This window comes from Lissotriton vulgaris, chromosome 1_1, assembly GCF_964263255.1.
Source record: "Lissotriton vulgaris chromosome 1_1, aLisVul1.2, whole genome shotgun sequence".
Taxonomy (NCBI): domain Eukaryota; kingdom Metazoa; phylum Chordata; class Amphibia; order Caudata; family Salamandridae; genus Lissotriton; species Lissotriton vulgaris.
The window spans coordinates 1,669,479,677-1,669,502,224 of NC_141685.1; the positions used below are offsets into that span (position 1 = coordinate 1,669,479,677).

The window sequence follows — 22,548 nt, forward strand, 5'->3', positions numbered from 1 at the left end:
ACTCCAAGTTTTATCCTGACCAAGGTGTCCAGCTAAAGGGATATCATTTGCCAAAGTGAGGAGAAGCTCTCTGGCCTCAGTGTATAGGAGCTCATACTCCCAATAGACCCTACGAGTGACACTGATATCGCCCTTTTCCTGTGCAGCAACTTACTGCCTTAGGCTATCAAGAGTGGGACAGGTTTCTTGTCCCCGACAGAGATCCATTTTAGAGGGTTCTGCTGGGCCCAAGAGAACTGCCTGGTAAGGCCCAAACTCTTCAGACTCAGTTCCGTATGAGAATAACACATCCTTTTCCAGGGAAGAGGGTTTCTGACTTTGCATCTGTTCAGAAGCTGCCCCCCAGTATTCTGGCCCTTTCTATTAGAGGGCTAGTCCATTCTTCTAAGACCCAGCCCCTCTTTTTCATCCAGAGCTCTGATCTGTGCCCTTGTTGTAACATAACCCCATCTTGAGAGACTTAACATGCTGGCATGGGTCCTTGGTTCGACTTCAGTCCAAGAGGAAGTCTCCAAATAATTTCCAAGCAGACAATCTACAGTGACAGTTGGGGAGACAACAACATATTTTTGTTTAACTATTCACCCCCAGTCTAATATGAACATAGCCATGGGATGGTCTGTGGTGATATGGTTAGCACTGGTGACTGGATAGGACCTTCAAATCAGGTACTGATCGGAGTGAACCAGCTGCTGGGTCATCATGGCGACACTATACCAAATATCCCTCAAAGCCTCTCTTCTGGATCCATTAATCTTCGTAAACTGCCTGTATGTTTTCATATTAGCTGGCCGGGTAGCATAGGCTAAGTCTACCCCTCACTCAAAGAGTACTGTTGCTTCAGTGAGTCTACTGACATGGTCAGGCCACACCTTCGATCCCATCCAGATGTTAGCAACTGCAGGTACTGAGGGTGTATTAGAGGCATTTTCTAATTTTACAGCTAAGGCATCCAGTTTGGTGTCCTACTGCTTCACATTCAACACACCAATCTTTCTTTGGATCCCAATTCTTCCCCTGGTACCCATCCTTAGACTGTAAAGAGACTCGGAGCCGACCCTCCTGAGCAGGTTTTTGGGGACCTGTAAAGGACTCTGGATTATTTTTACGGTTACCCTTTTTCCCGGGGGAGGGGGGGGGGGGGGGGGGGGGGGGGGGGCTTTTGGGCATTTTTTTGGTCCCCCCCCCCACCAGTGTTAGTTTTGGTGACCCTTGTTTTGACCCAGTGTTACCAAATTTTATACAACCCTTCAACATCATTATTACCATTTAACCAAGCTCTTAGTTAGTGTTTTCACGGAGTAATCTACTAAATCTACCCAGGATTGGCCTTCCTGGATCTTATCCTATACTACCCCGTGCTGAATCCGAAACCCTCAATCTGGGTACCCTTCATGAGGTCATAGGATGTAGCATCGTTCTCACGGAGAGTCAGGAGTCTATCCCTACACTTCCATGAGAACATTTCTCACAGGATAGCACTCCATAGCTTCCTGCGAACCTGTCTACCAAGACGGGCTCTCTCAAACTGAATGAACCACTTCATGATCTCATCACTCGCAAAGTATTTAAGGATAACCCCTTTGGGGATTTTGTAGTCTATTAAGTTTATCTCCCTATTTATTATTTTGCTGCCAACACAGATGGATCCAAGGCCCAACTCAGCTGTTTAATTTTCAAGAGTCTAGCCTCTAAGGATATACTTTTTTCCAGTTTCTGAAGAACTGCATCTTCAGCATCACCTCATCTGGGACACTACTGGGGTCACTCCCAGTGGTATTAGTATCGGAGGGGTTAGTGATAGAGATGGAGTGGTCCTTCTCTTCCACTACCTGGGAATTATCTTCCCCATTGGGGACAGTTTTACTTGCCACAGCCTTGTCATTTTCTGCCAGTAACTGCTGGAGATGGCCTTTGTGGGTTTAGAGCCCATGACAATTTTCCATGCCTTGTACAAATTCTGAAGTTGAGAAACTTTCAGAAGTGCATAGGGGTCCAGCTTGGGCTCCTGGCTGGTCCCTGGATTTTCAGACATGGCTTTTAAAGTAGTTGGGCATTTATTCGGATTTTCTTTATTTAAAAAAAGCTAAGGGTTTCTATGGCCTAACTGACTTAAGAGACTTTTTAATTTCCTAAACAGTAGGGGACTTGGCCAATGCCCCAACACTAGCTTAATACATTGGGGGAGAAATGTGTTAGAAATCGATAAAAATCCTAACTAAAGTCAATTTTGGATTTCCTCAGGAGCAATTAATTATTAATTAAGTAGTACAACAAATGATAGATACGCAGAAGCTGAAGACAGGCCGGTAGGGATTGGGCCAAGGCAGTCGTCGTCTTCAGTCTTCTCTGAAGGGATATCTTCTTAGGTCATTGCAGCTCTAGTTTCTAGGTCTGGGGGAGCCACCTAAATACTATATTTCGGTGCACTTTAGGGGAGTAGCAGGTAGCGCCAATGGGCACCTTACCGGGGGTAACTACACCCTCTATTATGCCACCCTCCAGTGGGAGGGGGCATTGACCTAGCCCAGATTGGAGAGGTCTCACCATCTTCAAGATGGCAGGGGACTGAAAGCTGTGCTTCACCTCACCTCCCCACCGTAGGGGTGGAGTTGGCAGAGGTGGGCACACCTTCTACTCTCCTAAGTTGTCCCGTCCAAAGAGTAGGGTAAACCAGGGGCTGCTATCTGCTGTTAGCAGCAGAGGCTGAGGGTCACATTACAAAGGGCGTAGGCCTTTGAAGCTTCCCCTTCGAGAACTGGCACATCCTGGGGGAGGAGGTGTGACATTGTTTCTGGTTCTAGAGAGCGGGGGCTCTCTACCCAGGAGTCCAGAAACATGTCTGGAGGTTGCTGCCTGCCTACAGCCAGTCAGAGACCACACCAAAGTTGGTAGATTTTCTTCGGGCACCTCTGAGGTGCCCTCTGAGTACATGCTACAATAAATCTCACACTAGCATCAGTGCAGATGTATTGATAGACATAGTTTGGAATCAAACACTCCTGTGTTCAGTGAAGCTATCATGGTGCTGTGGAAGTCGAGTTGTTAAGTTTACAGCCCATGCACTCTGTATGGCTTCCCTGGCACTTGAAATATTACGAAATGGACCCCAACATTGTCGGGCATATCTGCTTGTGCAGATATATGCCCTCACATGTGGTACAGAGCACCCTGCCTTAGGGCTGTGAGGTCTGCTAGAGTGCTGGCTGGCATGGCACCCAGGTAGGGTGCCATGTCAACTGTTTTCTCCCTCACAGGGGCATACAAGCTGCAGGGACAGTGGTATGGTCCCAGTGAGGGGGGTCCTAGGGGACCCTCTTCAGATACCGGTACCATAGGTACCATGGGGACTTACTGGGGGAAGAAGTACCAATTGTGGATATGGTTTGGGGGAAGAAGCACTAATGCAGGGGACCTGGTTGGCAGGGACCCTGTGCACTACATTTGAAACCACATCTAAACCAGGCAAAAAGTGGGGGCAAACCATGAAAAAAGAGGCACATGCTCACTCTCTCTCTCTCACTCTCTCTCTCTCTCTCTCTCTCTCTCTCTCTCTCTCTCTCTCTCTCAAAAGGCCAAGATCTGCCCCACAGCCTCTATTCTATGCACCGATATTCCACTCTTCCGCAATGACAAGTTCACACCACCCAAGCAGCACAGAAGTAACACCATATATGCAAAGAGCTGCTCACTTAAAACTTACGTCAGTGATTCTGCAGAGTGCACGGATGGCCGGGCCGCGGTACACGTCTTCCTTTCCAGTCATGTCTTTGGTCAGGCTGCAACAATTACATTAGTTGAAGGTTAATACAATCAGCCCAACGTGAAAGGGTATGAGAAAAACACAACAGATTTTAATTTTTAGAATGATTCAGAAATTACTTTTGACCCGGCTCGCTCTGTAGCAGATACCAGACAATACAGCCTGAGGCAGAAATAGGAAGCCGGAGATTCAGAATCCATCTCTGTCAGTTACACAGAAGGATGAAACTGTGATACCAGTGGGTCACTGGGACCATCCCCTTGGGAACACCTTTAACTCCTCTATACAACAGAGGATTCCACACAATAGGTTCATGTATATCAAGTTTTTTTTCATTTATTTGTCAATGTTCACTGAATATTGATTTGTAGCATATTCAATAATTGACGGTTTTTCTTTAGTACATATATATATAACTCATTTCATTCATGAGGCATCATTATATTTTAAAGTGTCCAATGCATTTCGGGCTACGGTGTGAGCCCTTCATCAGGGAATAACGCTGTGAAAATAAATGATTGACTTTTACCACATTTTGTAATTGACCGTAAATCATGTATTCAAAAAAACAGTCAGACATGGTTACTGTTTAGCTAATGTGAGTCTATACATTTATGCCTTTACATTGATAACTGAAAAGTAAGTATGGAACATGACTTACATGCCTGTGTCGCTTTGACAGATCAAAAATCTAATGTAGCGTTAAACTGAAAAAAAGAGAAAGAGAAAAGCGCGGGTTTTGTTAATGGGTGCTACGCGGTTTGAAATATGCAGAGCGAACGCACGGGTTCATTCTGACAGACTAACCTGCTGTTCGGCGGATTGGATTTCCGTAAGAATCAAGAGCAACTGCTCCTGTGTCGTTCCGCGTCTCATACTGCAACAATGTTGCCGTTCAGTTTATTAGATCAAACACGGACCTAGTGACGTGTCCGGTAGAGGTAAAAGAAAGACTATGGGAATGCTGTTAGCTATCGGTGAAGTATCACCGTGATGATATGTTGGTGTAACGCAGTGTAAGGGCCATCAGAATTACATATGAGATATCAATAAAGGAGAAAGAAGGGAAGTTAAAATTAAAAATAAAATTAAAAATTAAAAATAAATGTGGGGCTGGTCGACTCTTAGTCGCGAACCGGAGTCTGGAAAAGGATGGTCCTAGTGTGGAGAGCGCTACTGTGTTGGGCTGTTGGGGAATGCTGATAAATCGATCGCTATACCAAATGTGTTGTGGTCATGCACAGGGGTGCCAAAACTGAGAGCACATGGGGCAAATTTACAATTCAAAACATGATTCATAGGTAACATGAAAATTCACTCTTTTCATTGAGTCCGAAGGGTCTGTGAGTACATAGTTTGTACATCCAGGAGTTCTCTTTCTGAAGCAGGAGTTTGGTATTGTCTCTTCCTTCCATTTTTTGAATGGTTTCTAAAATCAAAAATTTAAGTTGAGCAATGCTGTGTTTGGCTTCCAGAAAATGCATTGCGACAGTTGATTTTGTATTTTTTAGACGTATGTTGGATTTGTGTTCTGTAAGTCTTACTTTGATCCTTCGTTCGGTCTTACCAATATATAACTTGCCACATGGGCACTTGAGGGCATAAATAACATTAGACGTATCACACGTAGCATTGACCCTTAATTTGATTTCATGACCTCTCATGGGGTGATTGATTTTATTGCCTTTGATAATGTTATTGCAGTGTCCGCAATTGTAGCAAGGTTTGGTTCCATGGTAGATTTCAGATTGACAAATAAATGAAAAAAAACTTGATATACATGAACCTATTGTGTGGAATCCTCTGTTGTATAGAGGAGTTAAAGGTGTTCCCAAGGGGATGGTCCCAGTGACCCACTGGTATCACAGTTTCATTGTTCTGTTCAGGCGTTTTTAGGGGTATAAACGCCACCCATGGAGAACCCAAACTTGAAGAACTGAGATAAAAAGGCTGTGCACCCATCCTAAATTGTTCTCTATGTCAAAGTTACACAGAAGGACCATAAATAGTACAATTTGCAATGTGCAAAGCATCTAAACCATCTGCGAGTATTTCAAGAGCAAGAAATTGAAAGAAGTAGTTAAGAGTACAATATACACAAAGTTCTACCAGCATTAGCTTGAAACATATCATTTGAACTTTTGGGGGGGTGGGGGGCAGGCAGGGGGGGGTCAACCTTATCACTGCGGAAGTAGTCTGCAGACAGACCAATTAGACCAGTTCTAAGGTCTGTGGCAACATAACATTAGCAAATACATATTCAACATATATACAAGGCATCCAAGTATCTAAAATACTAAAATACTGGGTGCATATATTATGTGCCTTGTGTGCCACATGGGTAACTACCCTCAGATCATTAGGCTCTGAAAGTACTGCATTACTAGCGGAACCTGTGCAGAAGGGGTTACTCGGGGAAATAACAAGAAAGTTGGTGGTGCAACGATCTAAAGCAGAAAACCAGTAGGCCCCAAATGTGGCTAGGGTAATTAGAGAAATAATATGATAGTTACCCACCTCTATGTAAACTATTAAACAAACTAACACACACTGGATTAGGTCATCAGTGAGGTAATTAATGTCATCTGAAATGTCATCAGTGATGTCATAAATGAGGTCATAGAACATGTCATCAGAGATGTAATAGGCAAGGTCATAGGCAGTGCATCGGAGTGGTGCAAGTTAGCGTTAGCTCTCCTAACTAGAACTTGTTCAAAACATTATGTTGGCACACACATATTCACATAACTACAAACGTCACTTTAGCCTTTGTTCTTTCCAGTGAATTTCTTCGGCTTTTTTAAAATGCAAAGTAAAATATAATAACAGTTTCTAACTAAAACGCCACTTTAACCATTGTTTTTAATTGCATTTCTAGGTTTTCTTTGTGCATAACGTTCTATTTTGTTACCATTTTCTTATTTTTACAGCCAAGGTCTCCAGTTCGGTGTCCTAGTACTTTACAATCAGGACATCAATCTTTCTTTGGATCCCAGTTCTTCTCGTGGTACCCACCCTTTGACTATGAAGAGACTCTTGGCCAACGCTCCTGAGCATGTTTTTGGGGACCTGTGGAGGACTCTGGATTATTTTTAGGGTTACCCTCTTTTCTTTGGGGGGGCTTTTTGGCATTTTTATTTGGTCTCTCCCACCTGAGTTAGTTTTGGCCTGCTTCCCCAATTCTTGAGGAGAAAGTGGACCTAGGTTTACATGGAATGTATGTATTTTTTTCCTGGTGAATAATACCTGAAAGGTGCTCCTTCATTATCAAATTATACAACCCTTCAACATAATTTTTACCATTTAACCAACCCCCCTCCGCACATGGTCTTTGGTCGTGTGCGGCAGGGGGTGGGGAGAGGGTTTTGGCCGCAAGGCCTAGCCTTAGGCAGGCTTGGAGGCCAACTCACCCAGCAGCAGCATACCCCATGCTGCGCACACCCTTTAGTGGTGCACGGCGTGAGGCCCTGCAGCCACACTCCATGCTATGTACGGCCTTTGACAATGCGCAGCAGGGGTTAGGTCAGGCCCTCTGGCCAACCCCTCCCCCGCACAGAGACAACCCATGTTGCACATGGCCATCAGCAGTGCATGGCAGAGGGTTTGGATGCAGAACCTGCCATGTGCACATCCCCCCCACTCCCTGAGCCAATTGTGGCCCCCGAAACCCCATCCCTCGGGGCTAAACAACATGTGTTAAGAGAGGGGGTGCATGGTCCCCCATGGAAACCCGATCCCAAAACATATACATTAAGATGAGGGGGTGCACAACTCCCATCCCCCAACCTTATTAGGTCCCCTGTGACCCCATCCCCTGGGGCTAAATTCAAAGGGGAAGGGCGTGCTCCACCCGAGCCTTTTGTAGGTCTCAGGAACCACATCTCCCTGGTCTACAGTTAACTTTGAAGAGGAACCCGCATGGCCCCACTCTGAGACAATTGTGGCCCCAGGACCTCATTCCCCAGGGCCTCTCAAAATTATAGGTGGGTGCCCAACCGGGGCACACACCAGGCACACACACATTAAGGGGAGGGGGCGCGCGCCTCCTCCTCAAGCCTCATTAGGCCACGGGAACTCAATACCTCGGGGCTAAATTTAATTAGACAAGCATTTGCAATGCAATAGGTCTCGCAGCATTAAAGTTTGAGTTATTGGCATTGTATATGACAATGTGTTGCATTAAATTTTTAGCAAAGTCTGTATTGGTGTATAAAGATGATTTGCAAGATGATAGCTGTTGCAAAATATTAAGCAATGTTGGCAATAATATCCATACTAATATAATAAAAAAGGAGAGCCCAAACCTTGGTAATCTCAGGAACCACAGCACCAATCACAACACCCAATACAGCGTTGGAAAGGGCAGTTGCAGCAGAAGGACACAGGCTCTGCAGAAGCCCACCATATACATTTAAAAGGTAAAAGAACCGTGCCAGCAAAGTAGTCCCTTGTGGGCGTGTCTGCGTTGTGCTGTGGGCGTGTGCTGGGGGTGTGACAAACGCTGGGGGCGTGTGGTACGTTCCGCCCTTCATGCCATGTCTCATATTGTGTGCTAATCCCACCCTGCTCCCTTTAAATACCCCTGCACCCCATAATCATAACCCACCCTTACTCCTTAAAATACCCCAACACCCTTAAACACTAACCCATCTTAACCCTATAAATATACCCTGTACCCCAAAACCCAAACCTATCCCTAAACCCTAAAAATACCCCGGTACCCCAAAACCCAAACCTAGCCCTGAACCCTATAAATACCCCTGTACCTCAAAACCCAAACCTAGCCCTGAACCCTAAAACTACCACTGTACCCCAAAACCCAAACCTAGCCCTGAACCCTAAAAAATACCACTGTACCCAAAAACCCAAACCTATCCCTGAACCCTAAAATACCCCTGTACCCCAAAACCCAAACCTAGCCCTGAACCCTTAAAATACCCCTGTACCCCAAAACCCAAACCTAGCCCTGAACCCTAAAAATAACCCTGTACCCCAAAACCCAAACCTACCCCTGAACCCTAAAATACCCCTGTACCCCAAAACCCAAAACTATATCTGAACCCTTAAAATACCCAAACACCCCAAAACATATACCTCAGTACCCCAAAACATATACCCCTATACCCATACTTACCTTATCCAAACATTAAAAAACATGGTTTTACCATTCATGCATTTACAACGAATTTCATTGTAAATGTATGCGTGGTAAAAGCATATAAAATGTAATACCATGCGTTATAATGGCATTGCGGAGTCATGCGGAGTGATGGTATGCGGAAAGAAAGTTGCGGAATAATGGGTGTTTACCCTCCCCTGGTAAGTACATTGGTGGCACGGCGGTCCACATCTCCAGCAACATACTCATATTTTTTCACCACCCATTTGAAAAATGCACAGGTCTCCCTCATTGATGGCCAGCACCGACATACACTTTTAGACACACCTCCCGCCACAAGTTCTAGAATTGCTAACTTTAGAGCTGGGGAGCTACGTTCGAATCTCGGCATCAGCTCAACATCCTGTGATTACAGGCAAATCGCTTTTTCTGCCCATGCCTACCACAAATGAATGTGTTCTTCTGTAATGTAAATTGTGCTCATGCCATGTTGTCGAGTTTGCGCTATATAATATTGCAAGGAAAGATAAAGTAGGGAAACTAGAGTTCACACACTACTGAACACGCACTCTTAAGTGCATCAGCAGTGCACTGTGAATCGGAGCGTTTCACAGGTAAGAAATGCTATCAAAACGAAATCCTACAAAACAATATACTACTGGCCAGCAGCAATTCATACCCGGACAACGCCGGGACGGGCTGCTAGTTATTTTATAATAATATTGTAAGTTACTGTTGTACTTATAAGCATTTTGGTAGCGCATAGTGATATTGTGGTGCCCCTGAGTGATGCTGTGGTCGTGCCGAATGATGCTTTGGTGATAGGATAGATAGAGGGAGGGCGAAAGATACATAGAGGGAGGGCGAAAGATAGATAGAGGGAGGGCGAAAGATAGATAGAGGGAGGGCGAGAGAGAGATAGAGGATGTGCCAGGGATGGAGTGTGGACGATGGATGGAGTGTGGGGCGAGGGGTGGAGTGTGGGGCGAGGGGTGGAGTGTGGGGCGAGGGGTGGAGTGTGGGGCGAGGGGTGGAGTGTGGGGCGAGGGATGGAGTGTGGGGCGAGACTGTCTGTGAGATCATGGGGAGAGCTGTGATGTCATACACATGTCTCAGTGAGCAAAGAGTCAGCGGTGACGCCTGGTATCAGGGAGTGTGCCTGGAAACTGTCCCTTTGTGTAGATTTCCATGCAAACTCCGAATGGATTCTGTGAATCTGCAAACATATTCAGCTTGCCCAATTTGTCGTCATGAATCTGAGTCACAGAATTATGCAGTTTATGTTCTTCTTATGCCTTGGTTAGTTGTTCTGAATTATGTAGTCAGGGCCGACCTCCTCACACGAACCATTCCATTCTGAACACACACCTATATCTAGTGACTGTGTCAGTCCTGCTTTAATTACGATTACACAAAAGATGGACCATTGGCCTCAGACGTCCAAACAGCACCAGAGAGACACGTTTTCTAGACAAACAGGTCACTCTGCCAAGTAAAGCGCGAGACAGTCCGACCCGTGGCAGCCACGCCGTATGCAGCAGAAGGCACAGAGTGGCTGAAACCGGATTCAGCAGCGTGAAGGGAACCGCGGAGCCTAAACATTAAACTCGATTCCCTGTAAAAGAGAGAATAACCCTTTCGCCTGGCACGAGGACAAACGCATTTCAGACTTGGGTTAATTTGCTTGCACTTTCTCAGATACTATGCTGGCCTTGTGCCTCCTCGCGCAGAAAGATTGGAGATGTTAAACTTGAGGTGCACTTCTTGATTACACAGTTCACAACAATCACGGCATTGTCAATGACTACATTGTGTTGGTGCTCTGATTTCACGTCACAGTCCCGGTGCATGCTGTCATGTCAGCATGTGTACTCTGTTAATGGCAGCGTTATCTGCCCCATCAGCCTGCGCCCCCGACATCAAACTACCTGTTTCCCTTTGCATCCTACTTTATTTTTATTGTTTTTTTAGGGCTCGACCTCTGCCAATGCGCAAGCATTGCAGAGGTCGAGACATATTATGGCCTATCCAGAGCTTACCCAAAGGGGCGATTTGATGCTGTGCCTGCGAAAAAGCTCGTGCACAGCATCAAAGCCACCAGCCTCCCTCCCACAAGCTGTCCCCAGCGTGAGCTCTGGCATATCTCCTCCCCTAATTATTCACTGCCCACGGCCGGCTGGCACATCAAAGGCTGCTGCTCCCCATGCGTCTCCCCTTACTCTCCCCTACTATCTAATTATTTTCATACTGATGGCCGCTGCTTTAACTTTAAGCACAGCAACAGCTTTAATGTATTTTTAAATTATTTTGTGCGTCTCCCCTTACTCTCCCTATTCTTCCTTTCGTTTCTAATTATTTTCATACTGATGGCCGCCGCTTTAACTTTAAGCACAGCAACAGCTTTAATGTATTTTTAAATTATTTTGTGCGTCTCCCCTTACTCTCCCTATTCTTCCCTTCGTTTCTAATTATTTTCATACTGATTGCCGCCGCTTTAACTTTAAGCACAGCAACAGCTTTAATGTATTTTTAAATTATTTTGTGCGTCTCCCCTTACTCTCCCTATTCTTCCTTCGTTTCTAATTATTTTCATACTGATGGCCGCCGCTTTAACTTTAAGAACAGCAACAGCTTTAATGTATTTTTAAATTATTTTCATGCTGAGGGGGATGGTAAATGCTCTGTTCAACAGCCGCACGACTCTCAACTCAAGCGCTTCAGTGCACGCAAAGCTGTTGACAGAAAAGCGAAATCAAGGACATGAGGTGATTTACCAGGGATCACACCCTTTGATCGAGTGGAGTAGCCAGGATTGTAAAACACTGGTCTTGTATTGCGCACGACTCTCAACTCAAGCGCTTCAGTGCACGCAAAGCTGTTGACAGAAAAGCGTTTTGAATGCATGAGTGAATCAACTAACAAACACCTACAAATAAATAAGTGCATGAAAGAATGACAGGTTAAACGAATCACACAGTGTGCTTCACGCACGCAGTTAAAGCCTCGGTGCCGGCTGGTGATCATGGTTAGAGCAGCGGAGGGACCGATTTAGAATTTGGGCACTTTAGTGAAAGATGCTTTTTCAGGAGCCCTTTTGCATAACGTCAAAGGCCTCTTTTCAGAAAACAGTATTCAGTTGGATCAAAGTACACAATTAGAAACTGTTCAACTCTGCTGTGTACAAAAGTTTATTGATGTGTTTTTGTGTGCTCTTTCATGTGCACCAGGCGCAAAATGAAAACAGTCTTAGAAGTACAGGAGACATTTTTATTTTGTGGCGCAGAGGCACTGTGAACTTACAGCGTCATCAATGCTGCAGACACACAACATATTTACAGGTTTTTTAGGTCAAGCTTGTGCTCATAAGTATGTATCCCGGTCTAACTTTTTGTGTATGCGTATATGTATACTTTTCTCTCTTCGAAAGAAAGTGTTTGTTTTCAGGTATCTGTGGTGACCTCCATTGGTGTGTGTGTTCGTGTTTTTGTTTAGGATGTGATATGTGACTGTAAGTGTGTTTGAGGTCTTCTTTGGCTTGTTTCGACTTGTTGGTAGAGTCACTTAGTAATTTGTAGAGCGAGGAGACAAGCTCCTCCCCGAATGTCTGCCTTTCAATTGAAATGACGTCAGCCCAAGTTAAAATGCAGTCTGGCACTTTGAAATGCCCTCAGTGAAACCTGGAGTCTGCTGAGGCTGTTCCCCTGAGCTCTGTGTACAGAAACCAGGTCGGCCCAGCTGCCCACGTGGGTGTCTGTTTTACCAGACATCTAAGTTCTCGGTCACTCAGCACATACTAGTTACCACACCAATGTCTTTCTTTCTTTCTTTTTCTTCTTTCCTTTTTCTTTCTTCCTTCCATTTCCTTCCTTCCTTTCTTTTTCTTCTTTCCTTTTTCTTTCTTCCTTCCATTTCCTTCCTTCCTTTCTTTTTCTTTCTTTCTATTTGTTTCTTTCTTTCTGTCTTTCCCTTTCTCTGTTTTTCTTTCTTTCTTTATTTCTTTCTTTCTCTCTTTCTTTATTTCTTTCTTTCTCTCTTTCTTTATTTCTTTCTTTCTCTCTTTCTTTCTCTCTCTTTCTTTCTCTCTCTTTCTTTCTCTCTCTTTCTTTCTCTCTCTTTCTTTCTCTCTCTTTCTCTCTTTCTTTCTCTCTCTTTCTTTCTCTCTTTCTTTCTCTCTCTTTCTTTCTCTCTTTCTTAGTTTCTCTTTCCCTATGTCTTTCTTTTTATTTCTTTCTCTTTCTTTCTTTCCCTTTCCTTCTCTCTTTTTTCCTTTCCCTTTCTCTTTCTTTCCCTTTCCCTTTCTTTCTTTCTTTCCCTTTCTCTCTTTCTTTCCCTCTCTTGAGTCAATGGGTTTAAAGAGTAGATAAGGGGGTGGGCAGGTGGGATAGAAGTGGTGTCACCACACTGTAAGGCATACTGACGCATGTTTCTATTCCACCAGCTAAATGCAGGGTCTTTCCTGCGTTCCAGTCACACACTAGTGGGGTTCAAGCGAAGTTCAGAAAAGTTGCACCCACTCTATCGATCGCCCTCACTCTATCTGTCTATCTATCGCCCTCACCTTATCTGTCTATATCGCCCTCCCTCTATCTATCTATTGCCCTCCCTCTATCTATTGCCCTCACTCTATCTATCTATCGCACTCACTATCTATCGCCCTCACTCTATCTATCTATCTATCTATCTATCTATCTATCTATCTATCTCCATCTATCTCCATCTATCTATCGATCTATCGCCCTCCATCTATCTATCTATCTATCTATCTATCTATCGCTCTCCCTCTATCTATCGCCCTTACTCTATCTATCGCATCACAACAGCATCACTCAGCAGCATCACTCAGGGGCACCTCAACATCACTATGCGCTACCACAGCAGCACTGAACGCCACAGCATCACTCGTCGCCACCACAACATCACTCCGCGCCACCACACCATCAATCTGTGCAACCATTCAACAACAGCTGGTTCAAATATGTTCCCTCAATGTTTCAAGCTTTATTACACATGTCACATAAAGATGTTACTATTTCACTTCTGTTCTTGGATTTTCGTCACAATATTATGCACTGAACATAATCTTCACAAAAGTTATTTACAAAAGTTTAAGCTATTGCCATTATAAATTACAATAACTTTTATTTAACCCCTTCGACGCTCATGACGAGCTCAGCTCGTCATGAGTTACGCCTGTCGTACTCGTCATGAACCGCAGGATTTGAAAAAAGTCAGCGCACAGCGGGAAAACGCGTAGCGCGCATGGGGTTATGTATTAATTATTTAAAAAAATTAAAAGCCATTGTTATTTGTAATATCAATACATCTAAGTCACGTAAATGCAACACATATTGCATTAGAAATGCGATCGGTGTCGCGAAAGTTATAACTATTGGCATTGTAAATGGCAAAGCTATTAATTTAGCAATTTACAAAAATAACACCTAAATAAAAAAAAAATCATTTATAAGACCAATAGCTCAAACTTTCCTAATGCAAGCCCTATTGCATTTCCAATGCTTGTTTTTAATATAGCGCAAACATGACCCTTGCCGGTATCGGAGCGCTTTACAAATATACAGAGAGCAGAGCAATAATAATCTATTCATAGCATGTTAATCCTTGCAACTGCAAGAAAGTGATGCCATCATTTTCTGCAGACTGCCCTTTCCATGGAGAGATACACCGCCAAACTACTACAAGGTGCTGAAAGGTGAATGTAGAAAGTTTACCTTCGTGCAGGCTTTGCACCAACGAGACTCGCAATGTCCTAAAGACACATCCCGGGCTGAGCTTGGAGTTACACATGCCATGGGGCTTCTTGGCATCTCAGGGGCGGGTGCAGGCCGGATAGGAGTGGGTGGGTAATCTGTCTTTTGCCAATTCTTTTTTCACATCTCTGTCCAGGCCTCTGTCACCATCGGTTAGTGCTCCCCAGGTCACGCCTGCCTGTCTCTTCTCCACTTGAAAACTCCAAACTATGAGTCTGCCGTGGAAATACCTTTACTCCCCTGTCTCCTGTCACCCGTCCTACGGCATGGAGTGTAAGAATTACAGAATAGGATTTAGACACGCCTTTCCAGGCAGGTATACCTCGCACCTTGCTCCTTGAAGACTTAAGCCAGCTTTTAGAGCACGTAATGAAGATATTGATGTTGCGTAAATAGCAAATCTTAGCGCCTCTTCACTCTGAGAACCGTTCTCATTAGGACCCAACACAAGCAGTATGTCATCAACCTTCGAAAGATGAATGACTGAGTCAACATACCGTCATTGTGAGCCGCAGGTTACAGAAATTACCGTACTAGGTGCACGACCTGCTGAGTCATCTAGACAGTTTCGATGTGAGATGTAAAAATAGGATTTGACATTCACTTCTTAAGTCTCCAAATACCAAGTCATGTGAAATGTACAGTAAAGTGAAAAAGAAAATATTAAAATCTGCTCCTCCAATGTAATTTGCTCCACATGTATATTTTTTAAAGCATCCCCCGTTCCTCTGAGGCAGTGGGATTAGTTTTAGAGGTCTGACGAGTCGAATCGGGCCGAGGACATGGCCTGGGCGGACGTGTCCCTGGTGCTGCGAAGGAGGTGTAGCCGTGGGCCTGGGCTCGCGCCTTGAAATCGGCGTCCAAGAATCGCAGCTGTGGAAAGGGAGAGAGAAGCCGCTGTAAATGAAAACAAGACGTGCGCGCGCACTCCTAAAAACAAAACCTATTGTGCGGCGGGACTTCAGTCTTCTGAAGCCCGCGCCCACGGAGTGCCTGGAGGAGCAGTGGTGACGCGGGACGCGGGGCTCCCATGCCCAAGGGAGAGCCCCGCGTAGGCTGCAGATGTCCGGAGTGGCGGTAAGTGGGCCTTACTTGTAGGAGGGGGAAGGGGGTGTCGGTGCGTTTGTGTGTGTATGTGTGCACGCTTGTGTGCGACGGTGGGGGGTGTCTCTGTATATGCAAGTGCGTGTATGTGCGCTCGTGTGTGTGTGTCTCTGTGTGCGACGGCAGGGGGTGGGGGGTGTCTCTGTATGTGTGCATGCGTGCATGTGCACTCGTGTGTGTCTCTGTGTGCGCATGCGTGTGTGTGTTGGAGCTTTCCAGGAGACAGGAGCTGGCCACAGAGAGCGCGTTCTTGTGCGCGTAGCCCGCTCAAATCGCCTTCTGACAGAGGAGATGCGCGCGGCCAGGTCCTGTCTCCTGGAAAGCTGCGTCAGTAACAATAGGTCTCTGGTGCGACCGCGCTTTTGCGCGGTTAACGCCACAAGACCTAAAAATGGAAAGGAGACACACATCACTCCTCCCCGAGCCTCATTTTGCCCTGGGGACACAAACCCAGGGGCAAAATTCAATTAAAGCTGGGGGGCATGTGGTCCACTTTTCAAGCCATCGTCCGGGGTCAAATTAATTTAAAAAGCGGAGGTGGGCTGCACAACGCCCCCCCCCACCCGGCCCCAAGCCTTCTCGGGCCCCGGGGACCCCCATTTCCTAGGGCCAGAGGTAGGGTACGCACCTCCCTTTAACTACGGCCCTTAGAATGGGTCCCCAGCCGGGACATACAAAGGTTCAGAAGGGACCACAAGGCCTCCACTCCCCTTCTGTGTAAAACATAACCCCAGGGATCAGCTCCCCGGGGCCTATAACAGCTTTTGATCTCCAGGGATGGAGTCTCTGGGGCGGAATGTCCCACTCCCCTTACTTAAGGTTCCCAGCCTAGGGGATGGGGTACCCCTGGGGCCTTAAATGGGCTTAAGGATGAGGACCCTACTCATGTTCCCCACCTCAAATATTTACAAAAACAAATGCTAGTATGACCTTTCTATTTCGTTGTCGCAAAGCAGCAGGAGTCCCACAGGATTGTGGCAAAAATTGCTTATTTTTTGGACTCATGGGGTGGGGGTGGAGAGGGGTCCGGGGTCCCTCTGGGTGTCCCCACACCCACAGCGCCTAGGAGGGGAGGGCATCCCTACACCCCTTATATCATTTGTACTTTTCAACTTCAGGACAGGTAACTAAGCCCCAAATCCTGTAATTGCAAAAAACACAGTTGGCTTGGTAGTTCGGGCTAGACTGTTACCATGAGGCACAGGGTCAAGGCTGATTTGTATATAGCCATTGTCTGACCTAGGGTGGTGTGGAGTGCAAAAAAACGATGGATTTAGGCCCAGATCTCTGTACTGGGGTGAATGTAAGACATTGTTCTGCATTCTGTCCATCAACTGTGTTTTTTTGCAATTTTCAACCCGAGTGGGCTGGGTATGCTCAAACGTGAGTCCCAGGCTCTCCACATCACTGGAGTCAAGCTATCCAGGCTGAAGAAGGCTGATAGCCAGAAACCGGTCCTTGGATGCTTGATTCCGGTCTAGGAAAGACATGGCTTGGTAGTTCGGGCTGGACTGCTTCCCATGAGGCACAGGGTCAAGGCTGATTTGCATATAGCCATTGTCTGACCTAGGGTGGTGTGGAGTGCAAAAAAACGATGGATTTAGGCCCAGATCTCTGTACTGGGGTGAATGTAAGACATTGTTCTGCATTCTGTCCATCAACTGTGTTTTTTTGCAATTTTCACCCCGAATGGGCTGGGTATGCTCAGACGTGAGTCCCAGGCTCTCCACATCACTGGAGTCAAGCTATCCAGGCTGAAGAAGGCTGATAGCCAGAAACCGGTCCTTGGATGCTTGATTCCGGTCTAGGAAAGACATGGCTTGGCAGTTCGGGCTGGACTGTTCCCATGAGGCACTGGGTCAAGGCTGATTTGCATATAGCATTTGTCTGACCTAGGGTGGTGTGGAGTGCAAAAAAACGATGGATTTAGGCCCAGATCTCTGTACTGGGGTGAATGTAAGACATTGTTCTGCATTCTGTCCATCAACTGTGTTTTTTCCAAATCCTGTAATGGCTGCCATCTCCATTTTTATCATGTTGCTGGCAGCCAATCAGAGTGCTTGTGCGTACATCTGACTCCAGTGGGAGCAAATTAGCCCGAGAAAAAAAAAAAGCTTACTCAGAATCAGAAAGTTCTACTTTTTAAAACTGGGGTTGAGGGACTCTTGCAAGAGTTCCTCGAACCCAATATTCCTGATATGCAATTATTTGTACCTTAATTTCTCAAAAACTACTAAACAGTTTTCCACCAAATTACAAAAAGCACAATCTGCTGCCCAAGATCTAGTTCCTGCCAAATTCGGTGTAATTCTGTTCAACATTTTTTCGGGAGCGCTGCCTAAAGAAGGCAATGGAAAATGCATGGGGATTTTGTGCTCTGGGTCCCCCTATTTTTGCTCGGCCCCCGCTTGACTGACAACCTTGAAACTTCTCATGCACTAACTAGGCAAAAAGAGCACTTTACTGGAAAGTTTCGTAGAGATCCGTTACACAGAGTCAAAGTTGTTTGCATCGTTGAATAGGTCATCAGTTAATTAATCAATGATATTATTAATAACATAAATGTCATAGATCATGTCAGGAGTGACGTCATATGCGAGGTCATTAGCAGAGCATGTCGGGAGCACAACTCCCCACAGGCAGCCAACCCTACGCTGCGTATAGCCTTTGGTCGTGTGCAGCAGGGGTTGATCCTAGGGCTTTGCCTACCGTCAGGCCCTATGGGAAACCCCCAGCATCATGCCAACCTCATACAATGTGCCGCCTTTGCTGATCCCAGCATAATTCTGGTATTCGTGCCTCAGGGACCCCCCATCACCTGGGGCCAAACAGAATAAAAAAAATTTAAAAAAGGGGACCACGCGACCCCCCCCTCCCCAAGCCTGATTTGGCCCTTGCTATCCCATCCCCGGCCCGTAATATTCAGCCTCATTAGGCTCTGGGCACTCCATCCCCAGGGCCTCATGCATTTTAAAGTCTCTGGAGCTGCTCTCCGACCCAACGATCAAGATATAAAATATTTTTGATCCTTAATTAACAAGCATGTGCAATGCAATAGGTCTCGCATTAGGAAAGTTTGAGCTGTTGGTATTGTAAATGACAAATTTTATATTTATGTGTTGGTTTTGAAAATAGCGAAATTAATAGCTTTGTCATTTACAATGCCAATAGTTTTAACTTTCGCAGTGACACCTATAGCATTTGTAATGCAATATGTGTTGTATTTACGTGACTTAGATGTATTGATATTACTAATAACAATGGCTTTTAATTTTTTTAATAATGAATACTTAAATAAAAGTTATTGTCATTATAATGGCAATAGCCTAAACTTTTGTAAATTACTTTTGTGAAGATTATGTTCAGTGTATTTTATTGTGATAAAAATCCAGGAACAGAAGTGAAATATTAACATCTTTTTATGACATTTGTAATAAAGCTTGAAACATTGAGAGAACATATTTGAACCAGTTGTTGTTGAATGGTTGCACAGATTGATGCTATGGTGGCGCATAGTGATGTTGTGGTGTCCCTGAGTGAGGAGGGCGACAGGCCGAGTATGGGCGACTGAGGGCGACAGGCCGAGTGAGGGCGACTGAGGGCGACAGGCCGAGTGAGGGCGACTGAGGGAGACAGGCCGAGTGAGGGCGACTGAGGGCGACAGGCCGAGTGAGGGCGACTGAGGGCGACAGGCCGAGTGAGGGCGACTGAGGGCGACAGGCCGAGTGAGGGCGACTGAGGGCGACTGGCCGAGTGAGGGCGACTGAGGGCGACTGGCCGAGTGAGGGCGACTGAGGGCGACTGGCCGAGTGAGGGCGACTGAGGGCGACTGGCCGAGTGAGGGCGACTGGCCGAGTGAGGGCGACTGGCCGAGTGAGGGCGACTGGCCGAGTGAGGGCGACAGACAGAGTGAGGGCGACAGACAGAGTGAGGGCGACAGACAGAGTGAGGGCGACAGACAGAGTGAGGGCGACAGACAGAGTGAGGGCGACAGACAGAGTGAGGGCGACAGACAGAGTGAGGGCGACAGACAGAGTGAGGGCGACAGACAGAGTGAGGGCGACAGACAGAGTGAGGGCGACAGACAGAGTGAGGGCGACAGACAGAGTGAGGGCGACAGACAGAGTGAGGGCGACAGACAGAGTGAGGGCGACAGACAGAGTGAGGGCGACAGACAGAGTGAGGGCGACAGACAGAGTGAGGGCGACAGACAGAGTGAGGGCGACAGACAGAGTGAGGGCGACAGACAGAGTGAGGGCGACAGACAGAGTGAGGGCGACAGACAGAGTGAGGGCGACAGACAGAGTGAGGGCGACAGACAGAGTGAGGGCGACAGACAGAGTGAGGGCGACAGACAGAGTGAGGGCGACAGACAGAGTGAGGGCGACAGACAGAGTGAGGGCGACAGACAGAGTGAGGGCGACAGACAGAGTGAGGGCGACAGACAGAGTGAGGGCGACAGATAGATAGGTAGATAGAGAGAGAGTGATGGCGATAGACAGAGTGAGGGTATAATTATGTGGCGTGTAATTATGTGGCACTGAGTGGTATTTGGAGTGTATGTTGCATTGAGTGCAGTGTAATTATGTGGCGTGTAATTATGTGGCACTGAGTGGTATTTGGAGTGTATGTTGCATTGAGCGCAGTGTAATTATTTAGCATATAATTATGTGACACTGAGTGGTATTGTCTGGAGTGAATTTTGTATTCAGTGGAGTCTAAATATGTGGCATGTAATTATGTGGCACTGAGTGGTATTGTTTGGAGTGTATGTTGCATTGAGTGCAGTGTAGTTATGAAGCATAATTATGTGGCACTGAGTGGTATTGTGTGGAGTGTGTTGCATTCAGTAGAGTGTAATTATGTGGCGTGTAATTATGTGGCACTGAGTGGTATTTGGAGTGTATGTTGCATTGAGCGCAGTGTAATTATTTAGCATATAATTATGTGACACTGAGTGGTATTGTCTGGAGTGAATTTTGTATTCAGTGGAGTCTAAATATGTGGCATGTAATTGTGGCACTGAGTGTAATTGTTTGGAGTGTATGTTGCATTGAGTGCAGTGTAATTATGTGGCGTGTAATTATGTGGCACTGAGTGGTATTTGGAGTGTGGCACTGAGTGGTATTTGGAGTGTATGTTGCATTGAGCGCAGTGTAATTATTTAGCATATAATTATGTGACACTGAGTGGTATTGTCTGGAGTGAATTTTGTATTCAGTAGAGTCTAAATATGTGGCATGTAATTATGTGGCACTGAGTGGTATTGTTTGGAGTGTATGTTGCATTGAGTGCAGTGTAGTTATGTGGCACTGAGTGGTATTTGGAGTGTATGTTGCATTGAGTCGAATGTAATTATGTGACACAGTGGTATTTGGAGTGTACGTTGCATTGAGTGCAGTGTAATTATGTGGCTTGTAATGTGGCACAGAGTAGTATTTGGAGTGTACGTTGCATTGAGTGCAGTGTAATTATGTGGCGTGTAATTATGTGGCACTGAGTGGTATTTGGAGTGTATGTTGCGTTGAGCGCAGTGTAATTATGTAGCATATAATTATGTGGAGTGTATGTTGTATTCAGTAGAGTGTAATTGTGTGGCGTGCAATTATGTGGCAATGAGTGCTATTGTTTGGAATGTATGTTGCATTGAGTGCAGTGTAATTATGTAGCATATAATTGTGGCACTGAGTGGTATTGTGTGGTGTGTGTTGCATTCAGTAGAGTGTAATTATGTGGCGTGTAATTATGTGGCACAGAGTGGTATTTGGAATGTATGTTGCGTTGAGCGCAGTGGAATTATGTAGCATATAATTATGTGGAGTGTATGTTGTATTCAGTAGAGTGTAATTGTGTGGTGTGTAATTATATGTTGGTCTGACTTGTTACAACCATGGCAAAGCCAACTAGTCTTGTCTTTGGGAACTATTAGTTTTGCTACTGGGTTTTAGCCATGCTGCACAGTATGCATGGTGCTGTAGCATGGCTAAAGAATTTATTTTAAAAAATATGATACGAATGGCAGTGTCATTTTAAAGGCACGCACACGAGCCTACAAAATTATGCCAGTGCTTTTTGTTTTTTTTAGTTAATAAAAAGGACAAGGCACACATAAGTGAGGGCAAGTTAGACCTTTCAGTGCGTTTAAATACTAAAACACACGATACTTTAGAGACCTAATGTGTTCTAAATTTGCAAAGAGCGATGTGTTTTGCTTCATGGTGACAGGCTTGAATCCTACTGGGTCAACTTGACCATTATCCTTCAGAGGTCGGACAAACCTAGTGCATTGAGTTGGGTAATTGCAAACGTCTGTTATTTAATTTAACGCCAAGACACCCGAAGCTGAACATGCGCCTTACGTTAACTGGTGCTGGGCTTTGTAAGACACGTTATTATAAAACGGGAGTCCACTGAGTTTAGGAATGCTCGAATTGTGTGCTAAAGCTGTTGTATACCAGTCTGAACAAAACGATTGCACGTGAATCCCCGATATATGAACTGCATCTAATTGGTCTGTTCGCACTTGGGGCCATTGTGTCATGCTGCCCTCCCGATATACACAAAATCAGTGGCAGATCGGCAATCGACACACTGTGTGGAATGGAAGTGTGGAGAATAGGGGAGAGTGGGTAATGTAAAACAGAAACACCCATTAAAGCCAATTTTAAGCATGGGGGATGCAGGGAAGCTAATCCGTTGGATCCGTGTGTTGAAATAAACGGGCAAGAGATAATGCGGGCAAGAGAAAGGAATGCCATAAAGAAAATTATTCGTCTGTTTATGGGAAGTCGTAT

The 22,548-nt window shown here is 45.6% G+C and overlaps 1 protein-coding gene across 2 annotated transcripts in view; it reads right to left on the reverse strand.

The window, feature by feature from the left end:
• The window catches only part of COPG2 (coat protein complex I subunit gamma 2), a 384,275-nt gene that overhangs the window by 304,384 nt on the left and 57,343 nt on the right, over nt 1-22,548 (reverse strand). For both annotated transcript variants that reach the window (XM_086918917.1, XM_086918916.1), the window contains exon 6: nt 3,704-3,779. In XM_086918917.1, the coding sequence (XP_086775043.1) occupies nt 3,704-3,779 (76 nt within the window). The remainder of the gene's footprint in view (nt 1-3,703; nt 3,780-22,548) is intronic.